Raw genomic sequence first — 22,038 nt, 5'->3', positions numbered from 1 at the left:
CTGGTGTAAAACACAGTGCTTCAGCCATATAGGAACATACATATATTCATTTTCATATTCTTTTTCACCATAAGTTATAAGATATTGAATATAGTTCCCTCTGACATACAGTATAAACTTATTGTTTATCTATTTTATATATATTAGTTAGTATCTGCAAATCTTGAACTCCCAATTTATCCCTTCCCCCCAGTAACCATAAGTTTGTTTTCTATGTCTGTGAGTCTGTTTCTGTTTTGTAAACAAGTTCATTTGTCTTTTATTTTTTTTAGATTCTACATATAACCGATATCATATGGTATTTTTCTTTCTCTTTCTGGATTACTTCACTTAGAATGACATTCTCCAGGTCCATTCATGTTGCTGCAAATGGCATTATTTTATTCTTTTTTATAGCTGAGTAGTATTCCATTGTATAAATATACTACCAGTTCTATTATAGAGGAACATTTTCCCCTTTGCAAAAATTATTCTATGTGCTGTTACTTTGGTACCATGTAAATATCTTGTCCTCCAATAGCCTAAAATTTTTAGTACCATTACTAAGTCTTAACTGACTTAATCATTACTCACTATGAAGAGTTGCAAAAATGTTGAATTTGTAATTCTATCATCCCTGCCATATTTATTAACTGACATTCTTCTGTTAAAAATGTAAAACTTCCTTTTCTCTTCCCATGCTCTTTTTTTTTCTTTTTTGAAGTTCACCAAGGATTCATCGATTTTTCTTTAATCAGAATTTGTAATGATCTTTTTGGTGGTTAAATTATCCTCAAACAGGCCAGGAGGAACCCCTGCAATCTGGCTCCCATGTCTTTTGAAGGAACTCCATTACTCTTTGAGGGCTTCCTTGCTTTATGTCCTAACAAATACTTCTGAAAACCCTTCAAATTGTTTATACTTGTTCACTAATCAGTTAGTCCTCTTCCTCTGAGTTCAGGGCAACTATGGCTACTGGAAAGTGAAGCAGGGACTCCTAGAAAGGAAAAATCAAGAGGGAAGGTACCACAAAATCTATGTATAAACTCTGCCCCAAACTTTGGCTGACCCCTAAATGACACATGCCCAGGGCAGACCGCAAGCAGCCCAGCTAAGGATAAAGAACTGAAACTGGTGCTGCCAGTTAAGAGAGTTTGTGGTTTGAGTCTTGTTTTAAAACATTTCAGAAAACAAAACAAAACATGCTTAGTCTTTTAGGTTGTATCACTGCCCTTCTAGAAAATAAATTTTTAAAAACATTACGCTGTTACAAACCAACTCTTTTTTTTTTTTTTTGAACCAGAGGGAGATACTGTTTACTAAGCACATGAATTTGATGACAGATAATAAACAAAAGCAGTCCATCAGGTATAAAAAAATCATAACAACAAACATCAACTGGACAATGTGATATCAAGGTGAAAAAATGATTTTGATACATACCTGAATTACTTCATAAAGATGTACCTGAACACTCCCTAAAAAATTAGGCCTTTTTGTATCATCATATCGCATTAGTTCTAAGTAAATATTATTCTTCTCATCATCTTGACGTCTGGGAACCTTCATAAAAAATACATATGAAAAGAATTAAATTTTCAGCCTGAATTTCTGACAGAATTTCTGAATACATCTATAAACTACGTATATATATGTACACACCTAGTGATTAGTTTTTATGTTATTAGCCAATCTCACAGTCATACCCTAATGCCAACAAAAATAAGGTTCTTGTTTATGTCTAATGTCACTTATAGTCTTTTTGAAATATCCACTGCTAACACTCTCTTTTTAACTCTACACAAAAGTTTAGCCTCAATACTCTACTGAAACTACATTTTCAAAGGTAGTCCAATACCCAATATCCAATCCAAAAAATGTAGGTAATCCAAACATCTAATTTCAAAACACATCCAATATCCTTTCCAGTCTTTGCTCTTTAACTTTTCGATAAAATTCATATCATTGTCTCAACTTGAAACTCTCTTCTAACCTTGAACCCTGTAACACAATACCATCATTATGTGACCTTTAAAATTCATACACCCTTTTGCCAATTTGAGTAGTGGAATATTAGTGCCTTTAAATTTTTTAATTGAGATATAATTGACATATCACATTGCATTACTTTTAGGTGTATAACATAATGATTTGCTATTTGTATATAATATTAAGTGATTATCACCATAAGATTAGTTAACATCCATCATTACACAGTTACAATATTTTTCTTATGATGAGAACTTTTAAGATCTACTCTTTTAGCAACTTCCAATTACATAATACAGTATTGTTAACTATAGTCACCATGCTGTGCATTAGATCCCAAGGACTTATTTATCTCATAACTGGAAGTTTGTACCTTTTGACCACCTTCACCCATTTCACACCCCCACCTCGACCAAGCCCCAGCTTTGGCAAACACTAATCCATTCTCTGTGTCTATGAGTTTGGGCGGGGGTGGGGGGAGGAGCGGCTTTATTATACATACAAATGATCAAACAGTATATGTCTTCCTGTGTCCAACCCATTTCACTTAGCATAATACCCTCAAGGTCCAAACATGTTGTTGCAAATAGCAGGATTTTTTTCTTTTTATGGAACATGTTTCTAATCTATTCACTGTGGATGGACACTTAGGTTGTTTCCATGTCTTGGCTATTATAAATGCTGCGATGAACGTGGGGGTGTAGATATCTTTTTGAGATAGTGATTTTGTTTTCTTTGGATAAATACACAGAAGTGGAATTGCTAGGTCATCCGCTGGATGGTATAAGAATCCTCAAGCTTGACACAAAATGGTTAAAGTGATAAATTTTACATTATGTATATTTAACCATTAATACAAATGAACAAAAACTATTTTTTAAAGCCTTCAAGTATGGAATATAAAGTGTTCAAGTGGCACCAAACCGGCAGTGGCCTCAAGTCTCTTAGAGGCAAACACAAGTACTCCTCAGAGATGCTACTTTCATCCTAGGCCTCAAAGAAGGCCCAAAGACAATTTTCCAAGGAAAATGAGTACATAAGGAATGAATTTAATTACTAAGTCACTCCCAAACTTTCCATTAGAGTTTCACTAAAACTCTCCTCTTATTAGACTCAAACTAATGACTCCTATTAAAATAAATACAGGGAAAATATTTTGATTATTCTAATGAAAATAAGTACCCTGTTAATATATATTGTTTTCTGGTATTAATTTAAAGTTTTATTTAAGTGGACATATATCCACAAAATTCTTGAAAACTTTTCAATGAAGCTGAGGAAAATTATTTGCAAAGTAAAAGAAATAACACAGATTTCCCCTAGCAAAACAATGCCTTTTTTAACCTATGTTTAAAGAACTATCTTCAATACTCAATACTTAGGCAAAATGAAATATATATATGGCATAGAGGAAGTGTTTTAGGACTTCACTAAAATTCAACTAATGTAATAAAATTATTAGAAACAATTGGACTAATCAATGAATCCTATGGCTAAATGAAAGTGTTGCTCATTTAAAAGACAGTTCAGATACATTTAAGATTCTAAGAAGCTTAACTATAAACAGAAGCAAACTCAGCACAGCAAGCTCTGTGTGAGAGGGAGTTTAATGAAGTGAGCCTAAAGCCAGATTGCATTCCCGGCTCCACCAATTACTAGTTCTATGACCTTAAGAAAGTTCTTTAAACCTGACACTACCTGTTTCCTCATCTGCAAAACAAGGATGACAGTAAGTGTATAGATATTCTGAGGGTTTGTTATAAAGACTGAACAAGCTAATCCATGCAAAAATAATTAGAGAGAGTATATATAAGAAGAAAGGAGAGAGGGAAAGGAGCAGGAGGCAAAAAAAAAAAAAAAAAAAAGAAAAGGTGTGCTATGGACTGAATGTCTGTGTCACCTCAAAATTCATATGCTGAAGCCTAAATCCCCAATGCGACGGTATTTGTAGTGGGGGTGTTTGGGAGGTAACTAGTTCATAAGAGTGGAGCCCTCGTGAATCTGGTAAGTATCCTTATAAGAAGAGACGCAAGAAAGATGGTCTCTCTTTGCTCTCTGACATGCAATGAGAAGACAACCACTGGCAAACCAGGAAGCAGGTTCTTACCAGACTCCAGATAAGTCAGCACCTTGATCTTGAACTTCCCACCAACCAGAAAGGTGAGAAATAAAGGTCTGTTGTGTAAGTCACCCAATCTATGGTAATTTGCTTTAGCAGCCCAAGCTGACTAAGACAGAGTGGAAGAGGATAGATGGGAAGAGAAGAATATGACAGAGAAAAATGTGTGCCTGCATGATAAACACTCAGAATCACAGACAGCAGGATCTCAGAGAAGAACACCATGATGATGTATTCTAGAGTAAATTATAAAAACATCAACATAGTCTATAATATAGAAGTAGAATACTATAAAATATCAAATAAAAAAACATTGCTTTGGTTTCTTTCCTATCCCCTGGAAAAAAAGATACTGTAAGTGTAGAATATTTGAAACTATAAAAATGCATACTTATATCTAGAAGAGAACTTTAACATTACCTTTACAGAAAAATACTTCACATCATCAAATGTAATTATAGTGTTCTTTTCATTGTTTGAGGATAGCAAGCTATAAGTTTTTGTACATTTCACCATGTTGTTTATAGAGATGCGAATGAATAAATTATTACAATATTGTAAATGGACTGAAAATAGATATTTAGGAAGCAAATCTTGTTGTAACTGATTAATAACACATTACAAAATTAATCCATTAAACAATTGAGGAAGTATATTTTGTTGTTACTGAACAATAATACACTATAAAGTTAATCCATTAAACAATCCAGGCTAAAACCTAAGAATCAATCAAATAAATACATAAATAATAGAGCATATTAAACAATAAGGAAAGTCTTTTAAAAGAGTATTTTTGCCCATCAGTGGTAGGCACAATATAAGGAAAAGGTTGATTCTTCCTTAGATCACTTCTCATTATTATTATCCTCACATTTCCATTATAATTCCTTTGCAATTTTTCCTTTATATTATTTTTAAGGTGACTAAAACATTGGCAATATATACTTGAAAAATTTTTCCCAAGCATAATTATGTAGATATTTAAAAGATATGTCATTTCAGAGTAATTTATTCTTAATTTTAAGACAACAAAATTTAAAACAGCATTCTACTTTTTAACTCATTTCATTATATACTTATACCAGATTGGTCTATATTTTTATCTTTCATAGCACTTCATGCATTTAAAAATTTTGTTTTTATGATTGTCTTCAAAACTCTTTTTATATAGAATTCTCTTCAATAGTTCACTTTATATAAAAAAAAACACCAAGTCTTTATAATGAGACTGGTTTTATGCCATGATAAATCTAATAATAAGCATTCAGCTTATTTAAAGGCACTGAGAAAAATAAATCCTTTAAAGAACGTTTAAGAAAAGCATAGTTATTACTTAGAAATAAATTAGTATTGGGGGGAGGGTATAGCTCAAGTGGTGGAGTACATGCTTAGCATACACAAGGTACTGGGTTCAATCCTCAGCACCTCCTCTAAAAATTAATAAGTAAGTAAACCTGATTACCTACCCTCCAACGAAAAAAAAAAAAAAAAAAGGAAAGAAAGAAATTAGTATTATCATACAAGAAGATATATTTTTTTTAATTTATATGATGATTGGGATGGATTACAGACAGTTAAAAATGTCTTGTCACTCTCCACATCAAAAAGTGGAGTTTATTTTCCTCTGCTCTTGAATATGGCCTGGTCCTGTGACTCCCTTAACATGAGAGGGACATGATCACAGCTGAGACTAGGATAGGCTGAGAGAGGCACCAGCCAGGGTGCAAAATTTAAAGTCACATCAAAGTTTCAGTAATCAAGATCGTATTTCAATGTACTGTTTTTAAAATCAAAATTAATGCAGAATTTTTTTTTAATGATGACAGGTAAGACCCTGAGACTACATGGAAAGAAAGGTCTAACCCTTTCAGCATCCCAGCTAAGTCCAGTCTTTCAGGCATTCTCACCAAAGCACCAGACATGTAAATGAGCCATTTTAGATACTCCAGCCCCCCTGAACTGCCAGATGGCGCAGGCCCGTCTGTGATAACATGAAACAGAAGGACCACCCCGTGAAAGCACAGATAGTGACTGATAATAAAATGGTTAATGCTTTAAGCCACCAAGCTTTGGGTGTTTTTTAATGCAGCAAAATATAACTCAAACAGTCATATATAATCATAGTGTGGTTCTTAAATCAAAAGAAAGGATACTCCTAGGCGTAAAATTTCTGCAGTTCTTTATATTAATAGCCAGACAGCCAACCTGTAACAATCAAAAAAACCACAGTGAATGAATTTTTAAAAGTTAATTTTCCTTCCATTTTACTCTACACAAACTATATTTTTAAAAAGTTTCACTTAGTTTTTCTCATTAGAAATAATGCTTCTTAGGGGGAGAGTGTAGCTCAAGTAGTACAGCGCATGCTCAGCATGCATGAGGTCTTGGGTTCAATCCCCAGTACTTCCCCTAAAAATAAATAAGTAAACCTAATCAACTTCCCCACCAAAAGAAAAGAAAAGAAATATTTTTTTTTATTAGAAATAGCTAATTAATAGAAAACACCAGAAAGCAAAAATACATAAGAAAATAGGCAAGATTTGGTCCAAGTAAACCTAAAATAAACAAGAATACAAAGCAAAAAAAAAAAAAAGTCATTTATTAACTTCAGTCCAACTATCCCCCTTTGAATCATTTTTATTTTACATTAGGTGAGAACTGATAAAAACAATCTTGCATATAATAAGAAATATGACTTGCTTCAGATAAGCTCTTATCCAGCATCCTAAAACCACTTCATTCATTCAACAATCATTCATTGAGTATAATATGTGAAGGGCTATAAAATATTCATTCTCTCTTGTGTAAAGTGTTTGTAAATGTTAAAGAAAATTGTACCCTGTGTTTAACCATAAAATCAAGCACCAAATTAATACAGGAATACTTGAATACTAATATGCAGTATTAGCCAAATATAAGCCATTTGGTCTTCAGTGATGTTTGGTCTTAAAATCCAAGTAAAAACAACAGCAATATTATATTAAATACTGTGAAGCAAAATAAATGTCCCAATAGTAGTTTCAAATGTAATGTTAGTAATTATAAAGATTTGGTTTTAGAATAATACAGAAAAAGAAGTTAGCACTCAATACTTAAAACTACTGTATCTGAATGATGAAATTCTGAAGAAGAAAATATGGTAGTCTATTTCTTAAGGAGACATAAGTACGAAATGTTATGTTCTAATCCAGGTGGTACTTAAAATGGTATTGCCACAGATGAGTCCATGAATCATGGATTATTTCTTAAAATTGAGTGTACACAGGAGGGTAAAACAGAGAAATACAGTTACAATTTTGTACTGCATAGTTCTGTATATCAGCATTCTGTCATACATCACTTACCACTTGCCCAAGAATCTCAACATGAAGCCATTAATGACTACCCTAACTTTCCTTATATTTCAATAGCTTTTATACTTTTACATAAGAGATCCATATAATATAAAAATAGAATAAATTTCTATTGAAGTATAGAAAAAGATTTAACACTCAAAAATACAATGGTGACAAATGACAAATGCTGGAGAAGCTGTGGAGAAAGGGGAACCCTCCTACATTGCTGGTGGGAATGCAGTTTGGTGCAGCCACTATGGAAAACAGTATGGAGATTCCTCAAAAGACTAGGAATAGACTTACCATATGACCCAGGAATCCCGCTCCTGGGCTTATATCCAGAAGGAAGCCTACTTCAGGATGACACCTGCACCCCAATGTTCATAGCAGCACTATTTACAATAGCCAAGACATGGAAACAGCCTAAATGTCCATCAACGGATGACTGGATAAAGATGTGGTATATTTATACAATGGAATACTATTCAGCCATAAAAACCGACAACATAACGCCATTTGCAGCAACATGGATGCTCCTAGAGAATGTCATTCTAAGTGAAGTAAGCCAGAAAGAGAAAGAAAAATACCATATGAGATCGCTCATATGTGGAATCTAAAAAACTAAAACAAAAAAACAAAGCATAAATACAAAACAGAAATAGACTCATAGACATAGAATACAAACTTGTGGTTGCCAAGGAGGTGGAGGGTGGGAAGGGATAGACGGGACTTTAAAATTGTAGAATAGATAAACAAGATTATACTGCAAAGCACAGGGAAATATACACAAGATCTTACGGTAGCTCACAGAGTAAAAAATGTGACAATGAATATATATATGTTCATGTATGACTGAAAAATTGTGCTCTACACTGGAATTTGACACAACATTGTAAAATGATTATAAATCAATAAAAAAATGTTAAAAAAAAATACGATGGTGACCATTCACAGGCTGCGGATAACAGATTCTGAGACACGTCTGTGGCCCAAAGCAGTAACGGCATCAACACCTTCACCCCCAGATGCTCTCAAACGTGCACTTAAAACAGGAAAGCAACCAGAACCCTGTTCACAAAAACACTTCATGTGCCCAATTTTAAGACACGGCTTTTTCACATTTTTTTTTTCTGAAAATGGGATGTGACTTTTAGAAACAGGAGTAGTGGGTTGTGAGGCAGTTATCATGGCCTACATACATCCCAACCTCGCCAAATTGCTGAACGTTCAAAGAGGAGGTGATGTGGCTGAATCATGCACTGAGAGGAGCCATTAGTCACATACCAAACATCTCTCTGTCAAAACTTCCAGCTGGCTCTTAGGAGAAGCTTTTTAATATCTAGCAACATGTAATTCACATGAGGGAAATACAAACTATGAGGTTAGGAACTGTGGGTGAAGTAGAAGTATTCCTCAAAATGTGAGTTCTAAAGAGATGCAGAATCATATTCAAGAGTATGAATTATAGAAATTAGTACATCAACGTAACGACATGCACAATAGTTTATGGACAAAAGTGATTTCAAAGAGCCTTTCCTAAGTTTAGATTTAGACAGTGAAGGCTTATACTCCAGCTTTGATTGCGAAATAGGGAAGAAAGTGTTACATATGAATAAAGGTAGGCCATGGTCATTTAAAAAAAAAAAGTATACATTAATTATTCTTACTCACCCCCCAAAAGGTGGTGTTAAATTCATCATATATTTTTTACTCAAGAAAATGTATTAGTATATGATAAGAGAAGAGAAGAGGGACAAGAAAACTCTCACTTTATACCCATTAACTCTTCTCATGGTGTTCAGAAAGTACAGGTAACTGTAAAAGAATACAATACTTGACAGCCGTAAACGCACACAGATCCTCGTGGCCTGTACTCTTTCTATGGCAACCAAAAGAGAAAACAGGTTTTTCTGGTTCTCAGCCTGGATATTAGGTCCCAGCTGTGTGTTTGTGTGTACACGTATGACTGATAAGTGTGCTTGCTTTTGTTTCTGTGGTTTATTATTTTTGGATGAGGGAGAGTTGTGGGATCAATTTTCACTCAAACTTTCCTAAATCTGACAATATATATAATCATCTGAAGAGTTCAACAAAAATACTGATTCCCAGACTCCAGTCTCAGTTTCTAAGTTATCACATCTTAGGTGGGGCCCAAGAATCACTGTTTTTAAAAAGTATCCCAGGTAATTCTGATGTAACTAGAGTTTGGGAAATTCTAACACAGACAACATTTTTTCAGTGAATCAGGATGTTTTCCATAATTTCAGCAATTATTAGAATGCTTTTTTGACTCCTAAAAATGAAAAATTCATAAATATCTTTATCAGAGGACCATTTTCTATACATACTTTTTTGATGCCAAATAATAAACATTAACCAGTCATCATATGAAATAAGAAATAATTTATAGGTTATTGAGGCTTAATTCATACATACCACATCCCCAAACGGCACCAAGGCTGATGTTTCAGGTGTTACTGCCAGTTCTTTACTTTCAGACCCTTTAAGAGTTTTCCTTAGCATCTACAGTGTAAATAAATTAAGACTTTAGAAGGCAAAGAAGAATACAATTAAAGACTACTTCAATTCAACAAACATTTTATGAGTATCTAGTATGAGGTATTATATATTTTATAATATATATTCTATGACTTGAAAACTCATCCCTATCCTCACTAAGTTTATCAGTAAGTTATCAGAGAAACAAAATGTATACAATTAAATATAAAATCATTAAGGGCGTCACGAGAGAGAAGAGAAGTGCATAATAACATGAGCAATGTGTTCTCCTTGCGAACTACAAAAAATTGTCACTACCACATTCCAGACTCAATCTGATGTGAATTAGGTCCTGTATCCCACAAATGGCAGTAATCCTGCTTGGAAATTATCCCAGTATTCCTTCAGTTAATAGCCACTGAAGGAATGAGAATTTAACCCTTTGGAATATTAGGCACACTGGGAAGGAGCTATGAATAGATGGCTTTTGGTTTTTAGTTGTGTGATTTTGTCCAGAGCAACTTCACTAACTGATACTTGTGGGTTGATATTCAACTTTGTCCTTAAGGGCTCTGGTCACTACACATAATGGTGAGCCTTTAAAAATTACAAGACATTTTAATATACATTTTTAAAATAAAGTAAAGAGAAAGGGAAGGGAGGGGAAAGGTAAAGGGAATCGCAAATAAACTGCCTATTAAAAATCTAACCTGAAAAGAATTATATTTATCCCCAACCTTAGCTGAATTTGAATCAACATGGACTTATTTATGAGCAATAGTTTCTCAGGAATCTTTGTTGTTATATGTCTTTCAAGAATCACTTGTTTAATTTTTATAGTTATAATAAATCCTTAGTTATGCCGAAAACTGTTTTAAAGTATTCAACAAATATGTCAGTTGTACTGAAAACATTTGTTTTACATATCTTGGATCTTTTTGTTATTCTTGCAACTGATTGGTTTAATGTGTTTTACACATGATTAATTCATAGTTTAAGGTAACTGAATGACAATTACTGGACTGTTATTGTCACAAAAATATCAATCTGTATACAGTGTATGTATTTAATACGGAACCTCATACTTTCTAATGATTTAATAACCTTATTATGGAAGTCTACTTTGAATATGCAATTTTAATAGCTACAAAATAATTGGGGGAAAATCCTTTAGAATACTAATACTTAATTTACCCTTAACAACCTGGCATTTTGGTAACAACTCCTCATTTTATTGGCTTTTCACTTTTCCTACCTCATACCGGCAGAGCTCTCTTCAACAGCATCAGCTGAGCAAAACAACTCTGCCAAATTCTATTAGAACCCTGAACAAAATTTCCAAAGACTAGTCTCGTAAAGCCTCTGACACCACCTAGAATTTCTCCTGAACCCACAGAGAATTTTAATTTTAGTTAATCCCACTATGTCTTTCCGCCCTATTGCTTTTGGCCCCACCCTGAACAGAAGTTCCTGGTGGCACTTCTCTTAAAAGGCTGTACCCTCACTCACACTGATCTGTGCTTCCTCCCCAGTGACCTTTCTGGCCCACTCTCCTCCCCTCCACAGTTTTCTCTGAAAGCCCACTAGCCTACATGCCTACCTTGTCCTAGGACGCTCCCACTCCTCTTGCTAAGGGCGACCTCACTATCCTCACAGAGAATTAACATTCACTAATGTGCTGGCACGACTCCTTGCCTGGCACTGCACTGATTTCGGCTTCAAGCGTTCCTGCCCTTGGGAAGTTCAGCCTGGTGTTGAAGGCAGGTAAAAAGCAATGACAATGTGGGGTTTTGCCATCAGTTACTACAGTGTTTTATTTATATTTTGGCTGTATATTGAAATATACAAGAAGAAAGAGTTTTATCTTTACTCATTCTCTGCACAGAATCGTATACATGGAAAAAGAATAATTTATTTGTGATCAGTCAGACCTTGCCATTTATTATAAAAGCTACAGGTAAATGGAATTAAACTCTAAAAGAGATTTTTTCAATTCTTTTTCCCTGCCCGAGCTCAGGAGCAATGACTCCTTTTCACCCTCTGTGGTTCTCTGTCCCTATGAAACAAGGACATTCACAGCAGGGCCCAGGGGTTATCCTCTAGAGTAGTGGGAGAAAATATTAGAATTTTCCATTTTCTTTAACAAATAAGAAAGCAAGCACATACAGCCGACTATGTAAGTATAGAACAAAAATTCTGAGGAAAAGTGAGTTTCATGCTCAGAGAGGTTCATATCAGTGCTCTCCTGCTTTCAGGGTATTGTGTTTGCTAGTTCAGTGGGTTAGCCAATTATATTACCTTGAGTAGTAGAATATTTAGTCTGCTTTGCAAATAGAAAAGAACTGATCATACGAAATCTCACAGTAAGGCATTTTAAAAAGTTGGCAAAGATGCATCATGCACTTCAGTTTTACAAACAGAAAAATGTTCTGATTTGCTAAACTTTTGTGTGATGACTGTCAGTAGTATGTAAACTGGCAAATATTTAAAAATATGTATTTCTTAATCTGTCCTTTCACAGTAAGTAGGTGACCTTTTAATGAATGTGAATATGACTTTCTTTTTAAAATAAACTCATGTTAAGGTGAGAACATTATGAAAACTATTGGAAATATTTATAGTTAATGTTATTTTATGTGCAAAAATGTATTATGAGCAGCATAGAAGGTCATGGTATCTCATATAAAAATCTTAGAAACAATTTTATTATTTGTTTAAAAATCTCATGATGTTTCAGCAGGGTCAGAGACCATTTTTCCTTTGAAATATAAAAAATGCAACGCCCTCCAATTAGCTTACCAGAACTAATTAATCACAGAAGTAACATTTTACTCAAAAAATCTGGACTAAAAACTTTGAATAATATAAATGAAAAATCAGTACTGTAATTTACTAGGCTCACCCAAGATACATCTCTTCCATTTGGAACTTCAAATCTTTGAAGGTATCTTTTTCAATACAGCAGTATTAAAAATCAAATACTGGGTTACCAGGGAAATGAAAGGTTAACACCTCAAAGAGATACAACTACACATCTCTCAGACAGCTAAACATAAAGAGACTGACAATATCAAGTGGCAAGGACATGGAGTAACTAGAACTCTGATACACTGCCAGTGGGAATTTAAATTGCTATACCCTCTTCGAAAACTCTTTGGTATTTTGTACTGAAGTTGAGCATACACACAATAATGACCCAGAAATTCTATTCCTAGATATATCCCCAACAGAATGTAGGCATATGTGTATCAAAAGACATTGCATCATTCACTATAGCCAAAAAGTAGAAACAACCCAAATATCCATTATCAACAGAATGAATAAATACAATGTAATATAATCACACAATATTATAAAGCAAAGAAAATGAGTAACCACCCACACACAACACGAATGAATCTCACAGAAAAAAATATACTGAACAACAACAAAAAAACCAAAATACATATTTTTAAATGCATATAGGACATTCTGCAGGATATACAATATGCTAGACCATAAAATAAGTTTCAATAAATTTTGCAGAATTGAAATCATACAAAGAATGTTCTTCTATTTCAACAAAATAAAAGATAAAGAACACAAGGAAATTTGGGAAATACACAAATCTTGGAAATTAAAGACATATTTGCAAATAAGCCATGGGTCAAAGAAAAAGAAAAAAAACAGAAATCAGAAAGTATTGTGAGCTGAATAAAAATGAAAAAACAACATAAAATTCATGGAATGCAGCTTAAGTGGTACTTAAAAGAAAACTGATAGCATTAAACACCCATGCTTAAATAAGAGCAAGCTAAACCCAAAGTAAGCAGGAGGAAGAAAATAAAGATTAGAACAAAAATCATTGAGATTTTAAAAAATAGAAAATCAATGAAAATGAAGGTGAACTCTTGGAAAGATCACCAAAATTGAAAAACCTTTAGCTAGACTGATGAAGAAAAAAGAGGTCACAAATTACCAAAATCAAGAATGAAAGGGGGACATCACCACTGGCCTTATAAAAATTTATTCTTTCAGAGTTGTGAAGGACAGAAATTTAAAATCAGTACCCCTGGGCCAAAATTGAGGAGCCAGTGGGGCGATACACCCTCCAGAGGCTGTAGGGAAAAATCCATTCTTGCCTCTTCCAGCTTCTGGTAACTGCCAACATTCCTTGGCTTGTGGTCATATTACTCCAATCTCTACCTTTATGATCACATTGCCTTCTCTTCTGAGTGTGCCCAAATCTCCCTCTACCTCTCTGTTATACGGACATTTATGATTATAGGTAGGGTCCATCAGATAATCCAGTATAATCTTCCCACCTCAAAATCCTCAACTTCATTGCATCTGCAAAGTTTATTGCCATATAAGGTAACTACTATAACTATAAACAGTTTCATGCTAACAAGTTAGACAATTTAGATGAAATGGAAAAATTCCTATAAAGACATATATTACAAAAACTGAATCAAGAAGAAAGAATATCTGGAAAGACCTATAACAACTAAAGAAATTGAATTAGTAATTAAAGCTCTTTCTACAAAAACAAAAACAAAACAAACAAAAAAACGTAGGCCCAGATTGTTTCATTGGTGAATTCTATCAAACATGTAAAGAAGAAATAATAACAATCCTTCACAAATTCTTCCAAGGAAAAAAAGGAGAAGAGGAAGGAACACTTCCCAAGTTATTCTATGAAGTCAGTATTACATTAATACCAAAGCCAGGCAGACATCACAAGATGACAAAACAACAACAAATTTGTATCCCTCACAAATAGACGCAAAAATCCTCCACAAAATATTAGTAAACTAAACCCAACAACATATAAGAAGGACCATATACCACGACAAAGTGGGATTTTTCCATCTGAAAATCAATGTAATAAGATTAATGTAATAAGTCATATTAATAAATATGTCCAATAGAGGACAAAAATCACATGATCATTTCAATAGATACAGAAAACGTATTTGACAAAATCCAAAATGCATTCTTAATAAAAACTCTGAACAGACTAGGAATAAATGGGAAATTCTTCAACATCATACTCAAAGGTGAAAGACTAAATGCTTTCCCTCTAAGATTGGTAAGGCAAGAATGTCCACTCTCATTACCTTTAATTAACATTGTACTGAAGGTTCTATCCAGTGCAATCAGACAAGAAAAAGAAATCAAAAGGTATCTATATTTGAAAGAACTATCTCTATTTGCAGGTGACACAATCCTGTATATAGAAATTCCTAAGAAATCCACCAAAAAAAAAAAAAAAAAAAGGGAAGAAAGAAAGAAAAAAGAGAAACTACTAGAACTAATAAATGAGTTCCTCAAGGTCTCAGGGTACAAGAACAAAACGTAAAAACTGCATTTCTATATAATAGCAATGAACAATCTGGAAATGAAGAAAACAATTCTATTAGAAGTAGCATCAAAATAGTAAAATACTTAGGAGTAAATCTAACAGAAGAAATGTAAGTCTGGTACACTGAAAAATACAAAACATTCCTGAGTGAAATTAAAGATCTAAATGAATGGAAAACATTCCATGTTCATGGGTGGAAAGATTCAATACTGTTAAAATATCAGTTCCCAAACTGATCTAACCACTAGCTAGCTTAATCAGTAAATGGGGATAAAACATAAATAAGAAATGACAAGATTTTTAAAAAATCATAGAAGACCAGTTTGCAGAACTATGAATATATTTTAGAACCTAAATGAAATGTATCATTTCCTAAGGAAATACCATTTAACAAAACTGATTCTGCTAGTGTAAACAGCTTAAACAGACCATTTTCCATAAAAGAAATAGAGAAAGTTAGCAACTATCACCACAAAAAAGCACAAAACCTGGGTGGTTTCACAGGGAATTCCACCAAATTAAAAAATTAGATATCCCATGGCACCATTAAAGAAGACTTTCTTATTCTTTTTATGAAGCAAGCATAGCATTGATACCTAAACTCATAAAGAAAATTATAGATGAATATCCCATAAATATGGATACAAAAATACTAAATAGTAAAAACAGAATCTAGACAACTTAAAGAACATAACAACATAAAGAAATTAATATGCAATAACCAAGTGGGATTTATTCTAGGAATTATTAGTAAATTCATTAATATGAAACACCACATCAACAGATGTAAGGAGAAAAATTATATGATTATCTCCATACATGTTTAAATGGCCTCTGACAAAATTCAACACACTTTCCTGTTAAAACGCTCAAGAAAATAAGAATTAAGCCAGTCTTGAAGCTAGTTATTTCATTTGATGGGGAAACACTGAAGGCATTTACTAAGATCAGGAATAAGATTGCCTACTATCTCCATCACTACTCAACAATTAGATAGGAGAAATCAACTAAAGGAAAGTGAGTTGGAAAAATAGAAGTAAAACTATCTCTGTTTGAAGATGACCTAAGAATATACCTAAGACCCTAGAGAATTAATAACAACACTAACTCAAATGTTTTAAAAACTCAATAAGGAAGCAGGATATGAAATCAACACACAGAAATCAATAGTTTTAACATACATAAATAATAACTATAGTTAAGGTGAGGGATAGATTATCCACATTTTCACTACGGTCATCAACTACATATCCCTCGATCTCTGCACTATCTCTACTTAATCCTTCCAGTACTCTCAGTAATTTACATTTGATAAACCATTTTAAAATTCTCATTGAGATCTCCAGTCATTTACCTCTCCTTTTTCTTTCATCCAGTTCATCAGACTCTCCTGGTTCCACCTGCTTCCTTCTGCAGTCTACACCCACAATCTATAATCCTCACATCAGTGCCTAGCTTTTTCTTCTATATGTAGCGATTCTCAAGCATGAATCTAAGCATCACCTGGGATAGTTTGAGAATTGAGCATATTCACAGGGCCCCATCCTTCTGATTCAGCAGGTTTAAGGTGGAGGCCCAGGAATCAACCAGGTTATAAACAAGCACCCCCAGAATATTTGGATACTGGTGATCCAAAGATGAAGTAAACACTGGAAGAAGAGATGCCCTTCTTCCTATCTCAGGAGGATACCTCCACCTGTGCTCCAGAACTCATACTTTTCTACCCTCTCAGAGATCTTACTTTATCGGCCTCACTCTACTATTTCTCTAATCTCACCTTAAATCCTGATAACCAAAACAATTTTTTCAGCAAAGCATATCTGATCTATGTCATCCTCCTGCTTAAAATCCACCAGCTTTTCCTATGACCTGTAGCAGGTTCTCAACTTTGAATATCCTTGAAATCAAACATGTTCGAAGCATTATCTGCAAAGCGCTATTTTCCGAAATGTATTAAGAGATGTGAGACATCTCTGAGAGACATATTTGCCTTAGTTTTGAAAAATTTGTATTTTGTACAGAAAATACTAAACCTACTTATATAGCTGTTCTCATTACCCTATGATAATCCACTTTCAAAAACCATGTGCCATACACACACCAAAAAATTCCAAGAAGTCATAGAAGACATTATCTGTTGCCAAATATATAATGTTCCATCTGTGGTGTACTGATGCATAAACAGAATTTACTACATTGAAGAGGATCACCCATTCCATGTTCAATGATCTCCATCATGTATATTATAGTAGTTGTTATAATAATTTAAATAACATATACTTATCATATTTCTCTAAGTTTACTGTATAATAAACATTTGTACTACATAAACTCATTCCTCTGGGTCTGTTTGTCTGAAAAGAATTCATTTATTAGGTCATTATAACTAAATCCAAGTGCATATTTCCTAAGCTCTTTTTGTTGTTCCATCAAAATATTAAAATATTCTATGGTCAAATAATTTGGGAAATCAAACTTGGATAAACAATATACCTTGCATATATGTGCACTACTCTTTTTTGAATGTATGTAGATGTTATTTTGTCCAAATTTAAGCAAATTTCATTAACAACGCTGTGCCATGGGAGCTTTTTTATCATTATAGATTTTCCCAGTCAGTAGATAGTAAAGAGCCAGCTACTTTCATCGTGGAGAGATTTCTTTTTTCTTTTTTTTTTTTTTTTTACAACAAAAAGGGATCCTCATATTCAAAACAGTTGGAAGTCACCATTCTACAGAATAAAGTCCAAATTCCTTAATAGTACATACAACAAACACCTCCTAAGGCCTAGGTTTCCAAGCACATGTCTTTCAACACAAACTTCACAATTTTTCCTTGTATTATCCTAAAGCTAAAATCCTACTGTGCTCTCAATTTATTGTAACAATGAAGCAAGGGTATCCTAAGTTTTCAGAATTAAGAGGGTGCTTTACACATCAAGTAATTCAACCCCTAAATTTTACAGGAAAGGACATCATCTTTTTGTGTACCATTTGTTGCCTGATAAATATTATACTATTTTAAATAAATTAAAACTAACAGAGAATGTAAAATTTCTTAATAATCCTCTAACAAACTTTGAAAAAGTGAGTTTCAATGTGATTCCCCAATTCCATTTCCTCTATGCTCTGGCAGTACCACTAAATGGTAAACTCAAGAGTTTCCCACATTTCAAATATAAATTTACCTAATTAGGAACAGGAGACCAATAATTCACTCTGCATACATGATGCAGGTTTGGTCCTACAGGTTCATCTGTAAGAACCTCAGGAATTGAAAACACGGGTAACTAACGTTTCAGGAGTGTAGCCCTTTAACCACGTAAATGAAATCCCAATGATGGTGATGACGATAGTGACAACAGCTAACATTAACACTTTACTTGGTGCTTTGCACTGTGTTAAGTACTTTCTATCATTACCTCCTTTAGTTCTTCAGACAGCCCTCTAAAGTAGGTAGTAATTATTGCCTTCATTTAGCAGTTAATTGATAATTACCAGGGTCCCACAAGTAAACTCTTCCTCAGGTGCTACCTCCTCTCTCTCTTCCTCAGGTCTCCCTCCCTCCCATCTGCATGCACTGACCCTTTTGTCCTTTCCGATCTTCTAGGTGGTCGGGTAGAGAACAGACTCTGCCCTCCAGGCCTCAACTCACATTTAGTATCCGGTGCCCAGTGGGCTTCTTGCCCTCGTCCTTGGGCAAATCCGACGTCTTGCCATGCTCCTGGAAGCTAAGGGCTGCGGAAGAAAACTCCGACCCCCTGGTGTGCGTGTTTTCTAAGTTGGTAGGGGGAATCCTCTGAAGTACTGGCTCTGTGTATAGGGAATGGACCCGCCTGTTGTGGTTATCTGCTGTGCTGGAAACCTTAGCCATCTCTTGGGGCGGCTCCATCCCTCCATCCTCGGCTGGGCAGGTCTGCGCCTAACCGACGGCCCGCTACTGCGCAGGCGCAACCCTCTCCCCGCCTGTCCCACACTTTTCCTGCGCACGCGCGGACCCGCGTGACCCGCACGTTCAGGCCAGGCTCCTGGCCCCTGGCGGGCTCGGAGGGCAGACTAGTTAAGCGAGCCTGGGGGGTCAGCTGCAAGCACTTGGCCAGGACATTTCAGTCCCCCTTAGAAGGAAGTCAGAGCATGCTGGTGGACCAGAAACTTTCAGAGTTTCTTTACTGGCCACACAATTTTTGATTCCTTAATATGGAAACCAAGGGACTCCAAAGTGTCCTCTACTGCCTCAGGATCATTACTTGGCGGCAGTTCTGTATGGAATCTATTTTTCTTTTATGCAGAGGCCACCTCAGAGTTAAGCCTTCAGTTAAGTCTTATAACCCTGTACACGTACCCCCAAGCTGATTTAACTGCTGTCTCCAAGCTGCTGCTTGGCATGTCCCTACCAGTGGCCTAACACTATTAGAATTAGTTGAGTTTGGGTGGGGAGGGGTTCTTAATTTCTTATTTAAGTGTAGCTGAATTTTTAGAATTAGTTGTTTCAGAAGATAGAGTTCTTATGTGTCAGGAACCTGATCCTCACCTTTCATTCAGGGTGCATGGCACAATAGCTCCAAACCCTTGATACATGTCTGTGGTCACTTTGGGGTCTGTGATGTGTCGTGTTTAATCACTGTGCCAGAGACTTGCTGTCCATCAGCACAATGACTTCCTTAGGGTTCATGTGATGCAACATTTTAAAAAAAAAACCAAAAAACTAACCTAAATTTCATTAAATCCTCTAGACCTAACATTCTAGTCTACAGGAAATTCAGGAAACAGAGAAACAAATTGAATGATACTTTTAGGGGGGAAAAAAACAAACAAAAAATGGAGGTGGAGCATTTTTGAAAAAACTGGTTGGATTCTTCAAAAAAAAAAATCATGAGGGAAGTTACGGGGAAATGTAGAATGGTACAGCCACTCTAGAAACAGTTCGGCAATTTCTTTAAAAAACTAAACATGTAATTACCATACAATTCAGCAATTACACTCCTGGGTGTTTATCCAGAAAAATAAAAACTTAGATTCACTCAAAAACCTATATACAGATGTTCACAGCAGCTTTACTCATGATAGTCAAAAAGTGGAATCAGCTCAGATGTCCTTAAATAAGTAAACTGCATTATATACGTACCTCGGAATATGACTTAGCAGTAAAAAGGAATGGACTAGGCCATACAGCTTAGATGAATTTCCAGGGAATTATGCTGAGTGAAAAAAAGCTAATCCCCAAAGATTACATAATGAATGATTCAACTTATAACATTTTCAGTTACAAAATTTCACAAATAAAAAGACAGATTAGTGGTTGCCAGGGCTTAGAGTTAGGGGTGCAGGGAGCGGGATGTGGGAAGGAGGTACGTGTATTTGTAAAAGGGCAACATGAGAGATTCTAATGGTTTGGGGGCTTGTTTAGTATCTGGACTATAGTGGTAGATACACAAACCCATACAACTGATAAAATTGTATAGGCTTAATACACACCTACACACACACACCAGTGCATACAAGTATAACTGGAGGAACCTGAACAAGATTGGTGGGTCAAATCAATGTCAATATCCTGGTTGTGATATTACACTATCAATTTGTAAAATGTTATTTGGAGGCACTGGCAAAGTGTACAAAGGATCTCTCTGCATTATTTCTTAAGTTTGCATGAATCTACATTTATCTCAGTAAAATTTTCAATTAAAAATTGTCCTGGGGGAAAAAGATAAGGAGACCATTTTAAATTAAGAGATAACCAAACGAAATGTGTAAAACTTGACTAGATTTTTTTTTTTAACCTTGACTAGATCTTGAGAGACAACTGGGAAACTTTGAGAATGACTTGAAATCATTGTTTCCCAGCTATTTGAATGATGTTGTGCTATGTAGGCAAATTTTCTTTTTGGAGGATGCATACTTAAACATTTGGGTGAAGCAGCATGATGTCAGCAACTTACTTTCAAAAGATTTAGCAAGAAGAAAGGGGGATGTATAAAGAAGGCAAATGTGGCCAAATTTTAACAACTAATAATCTACATTGGTGTAGATTACAGTTGCTGTTACTAGTCTTTCAGCATTTTTACATTTGATAGTTTCCAAATAAAAATCTCTCAGAGCTCGCTCATGTGTATGGCCTTTTCCTTGCCCCCACCTCCTTAAAGGACCTGCACACACCCCTTACCCACAATACTTTCCTAGATCCTTCAACTCCTGTGCCCATCTATGTCTTCTGACCAGATTATGAGCCTCTAAAAAGGCAAGTACCACATTTTATTCATTTCTTCATCTTTTTTGTCCTCTCACAAACCTAGGAAATTTGGTCAAGATCAAATCATCTATCGCAATCCAAGCTTTGTTTCATAATGAATTACAAGTTCTACATGTAGGCCAAAGGTCCCAAATGCTGGCTAGTCTACTGGCTGTAACACAACCACCAGCATATCTTTTCTAAAAGGCAGTGTTCCAGGTACTACCTCAGACCTAATGAATCTGAATCTCTGGGAATGGGGCCTAGCAGTCTATATATGTTTTGTTCTATTTGGGGGGTATTAGTTACTGCATATTTTGTACCCAAAAAAACAATGACAAAAACCCCATGGGGCATCTTACCTTTTGACACTTCAGTAACTCTACTGAGCATATCGCTGTAACCAACATGTGATACATGGAGAAAGGCGAGAAAAATTACGACTTTGAGCCAAACATGGAGACACACATTAGCAGTGAACTTCCCCCAAGTTTCCCAGTCATCATGGCCAAAGGATTTTTGATAGACATCACTGTTCTCTTTG

The 22,038-nt window shown here is 34.9% G+C and overlaps 1 protein-coding gene across 1 annotated transcript in view; it reads right to left on the bottom strand.

The window, feature by feature from the left end:
- C2CD6 (C2 calcium dependent domain containing 6) overlaps positions 1-19,329 on the bottom strand; it is a 76,606-nt gene extending 57,277 nt beyond the window's left edge. Inside the window, exons 1-5 of the mRNA XM_014563680.2 lie at positions 18,921-19,329; positions 9,859-9,945; positions 6,241-6,292; positions 4,508-4,653; positions 1,423-1,542 (exon numbers count right to left, since the gene is read on the bottom strand). Coding sequence (XP_014419166.2) covers positions 1,423-1,542; positions 4,508-4,653; positions 6,241-6,292; positions 9,859-9,945; positions 18,921-19,157 — 642 coding nt within the window. The 5' untranslated portion in view covers positions 19,158-19,329. The remainder of the gene's footprint in view (positions 1-1,422; positions 1,543-4,507; positions 4,654-6,240; positions 6,293-9,858; positions 9,946-18,920) is intronic.
- Positions 19,330-22,038: the final 2,709 nt, after the last annotated feature.

The sequence above is a fragment of the Camelus ferus genome, chromosome 5 (genome assembly GCF_009834535.1).
Source record: "Camelus ferus isolate YT-003-E chromosome 5, BCGSAC_Cfer_1.0, whole genome shotgun sequence".
Lineage (NCBI taxonomy): Eukaryota > Metazoa > Chordata > Mammalia > Artiodactyla > Camelidae > Camelus > Camelus ferus.
This window is presented reverse-complemented; position numbering and strand designations above follow the sequence as displayed.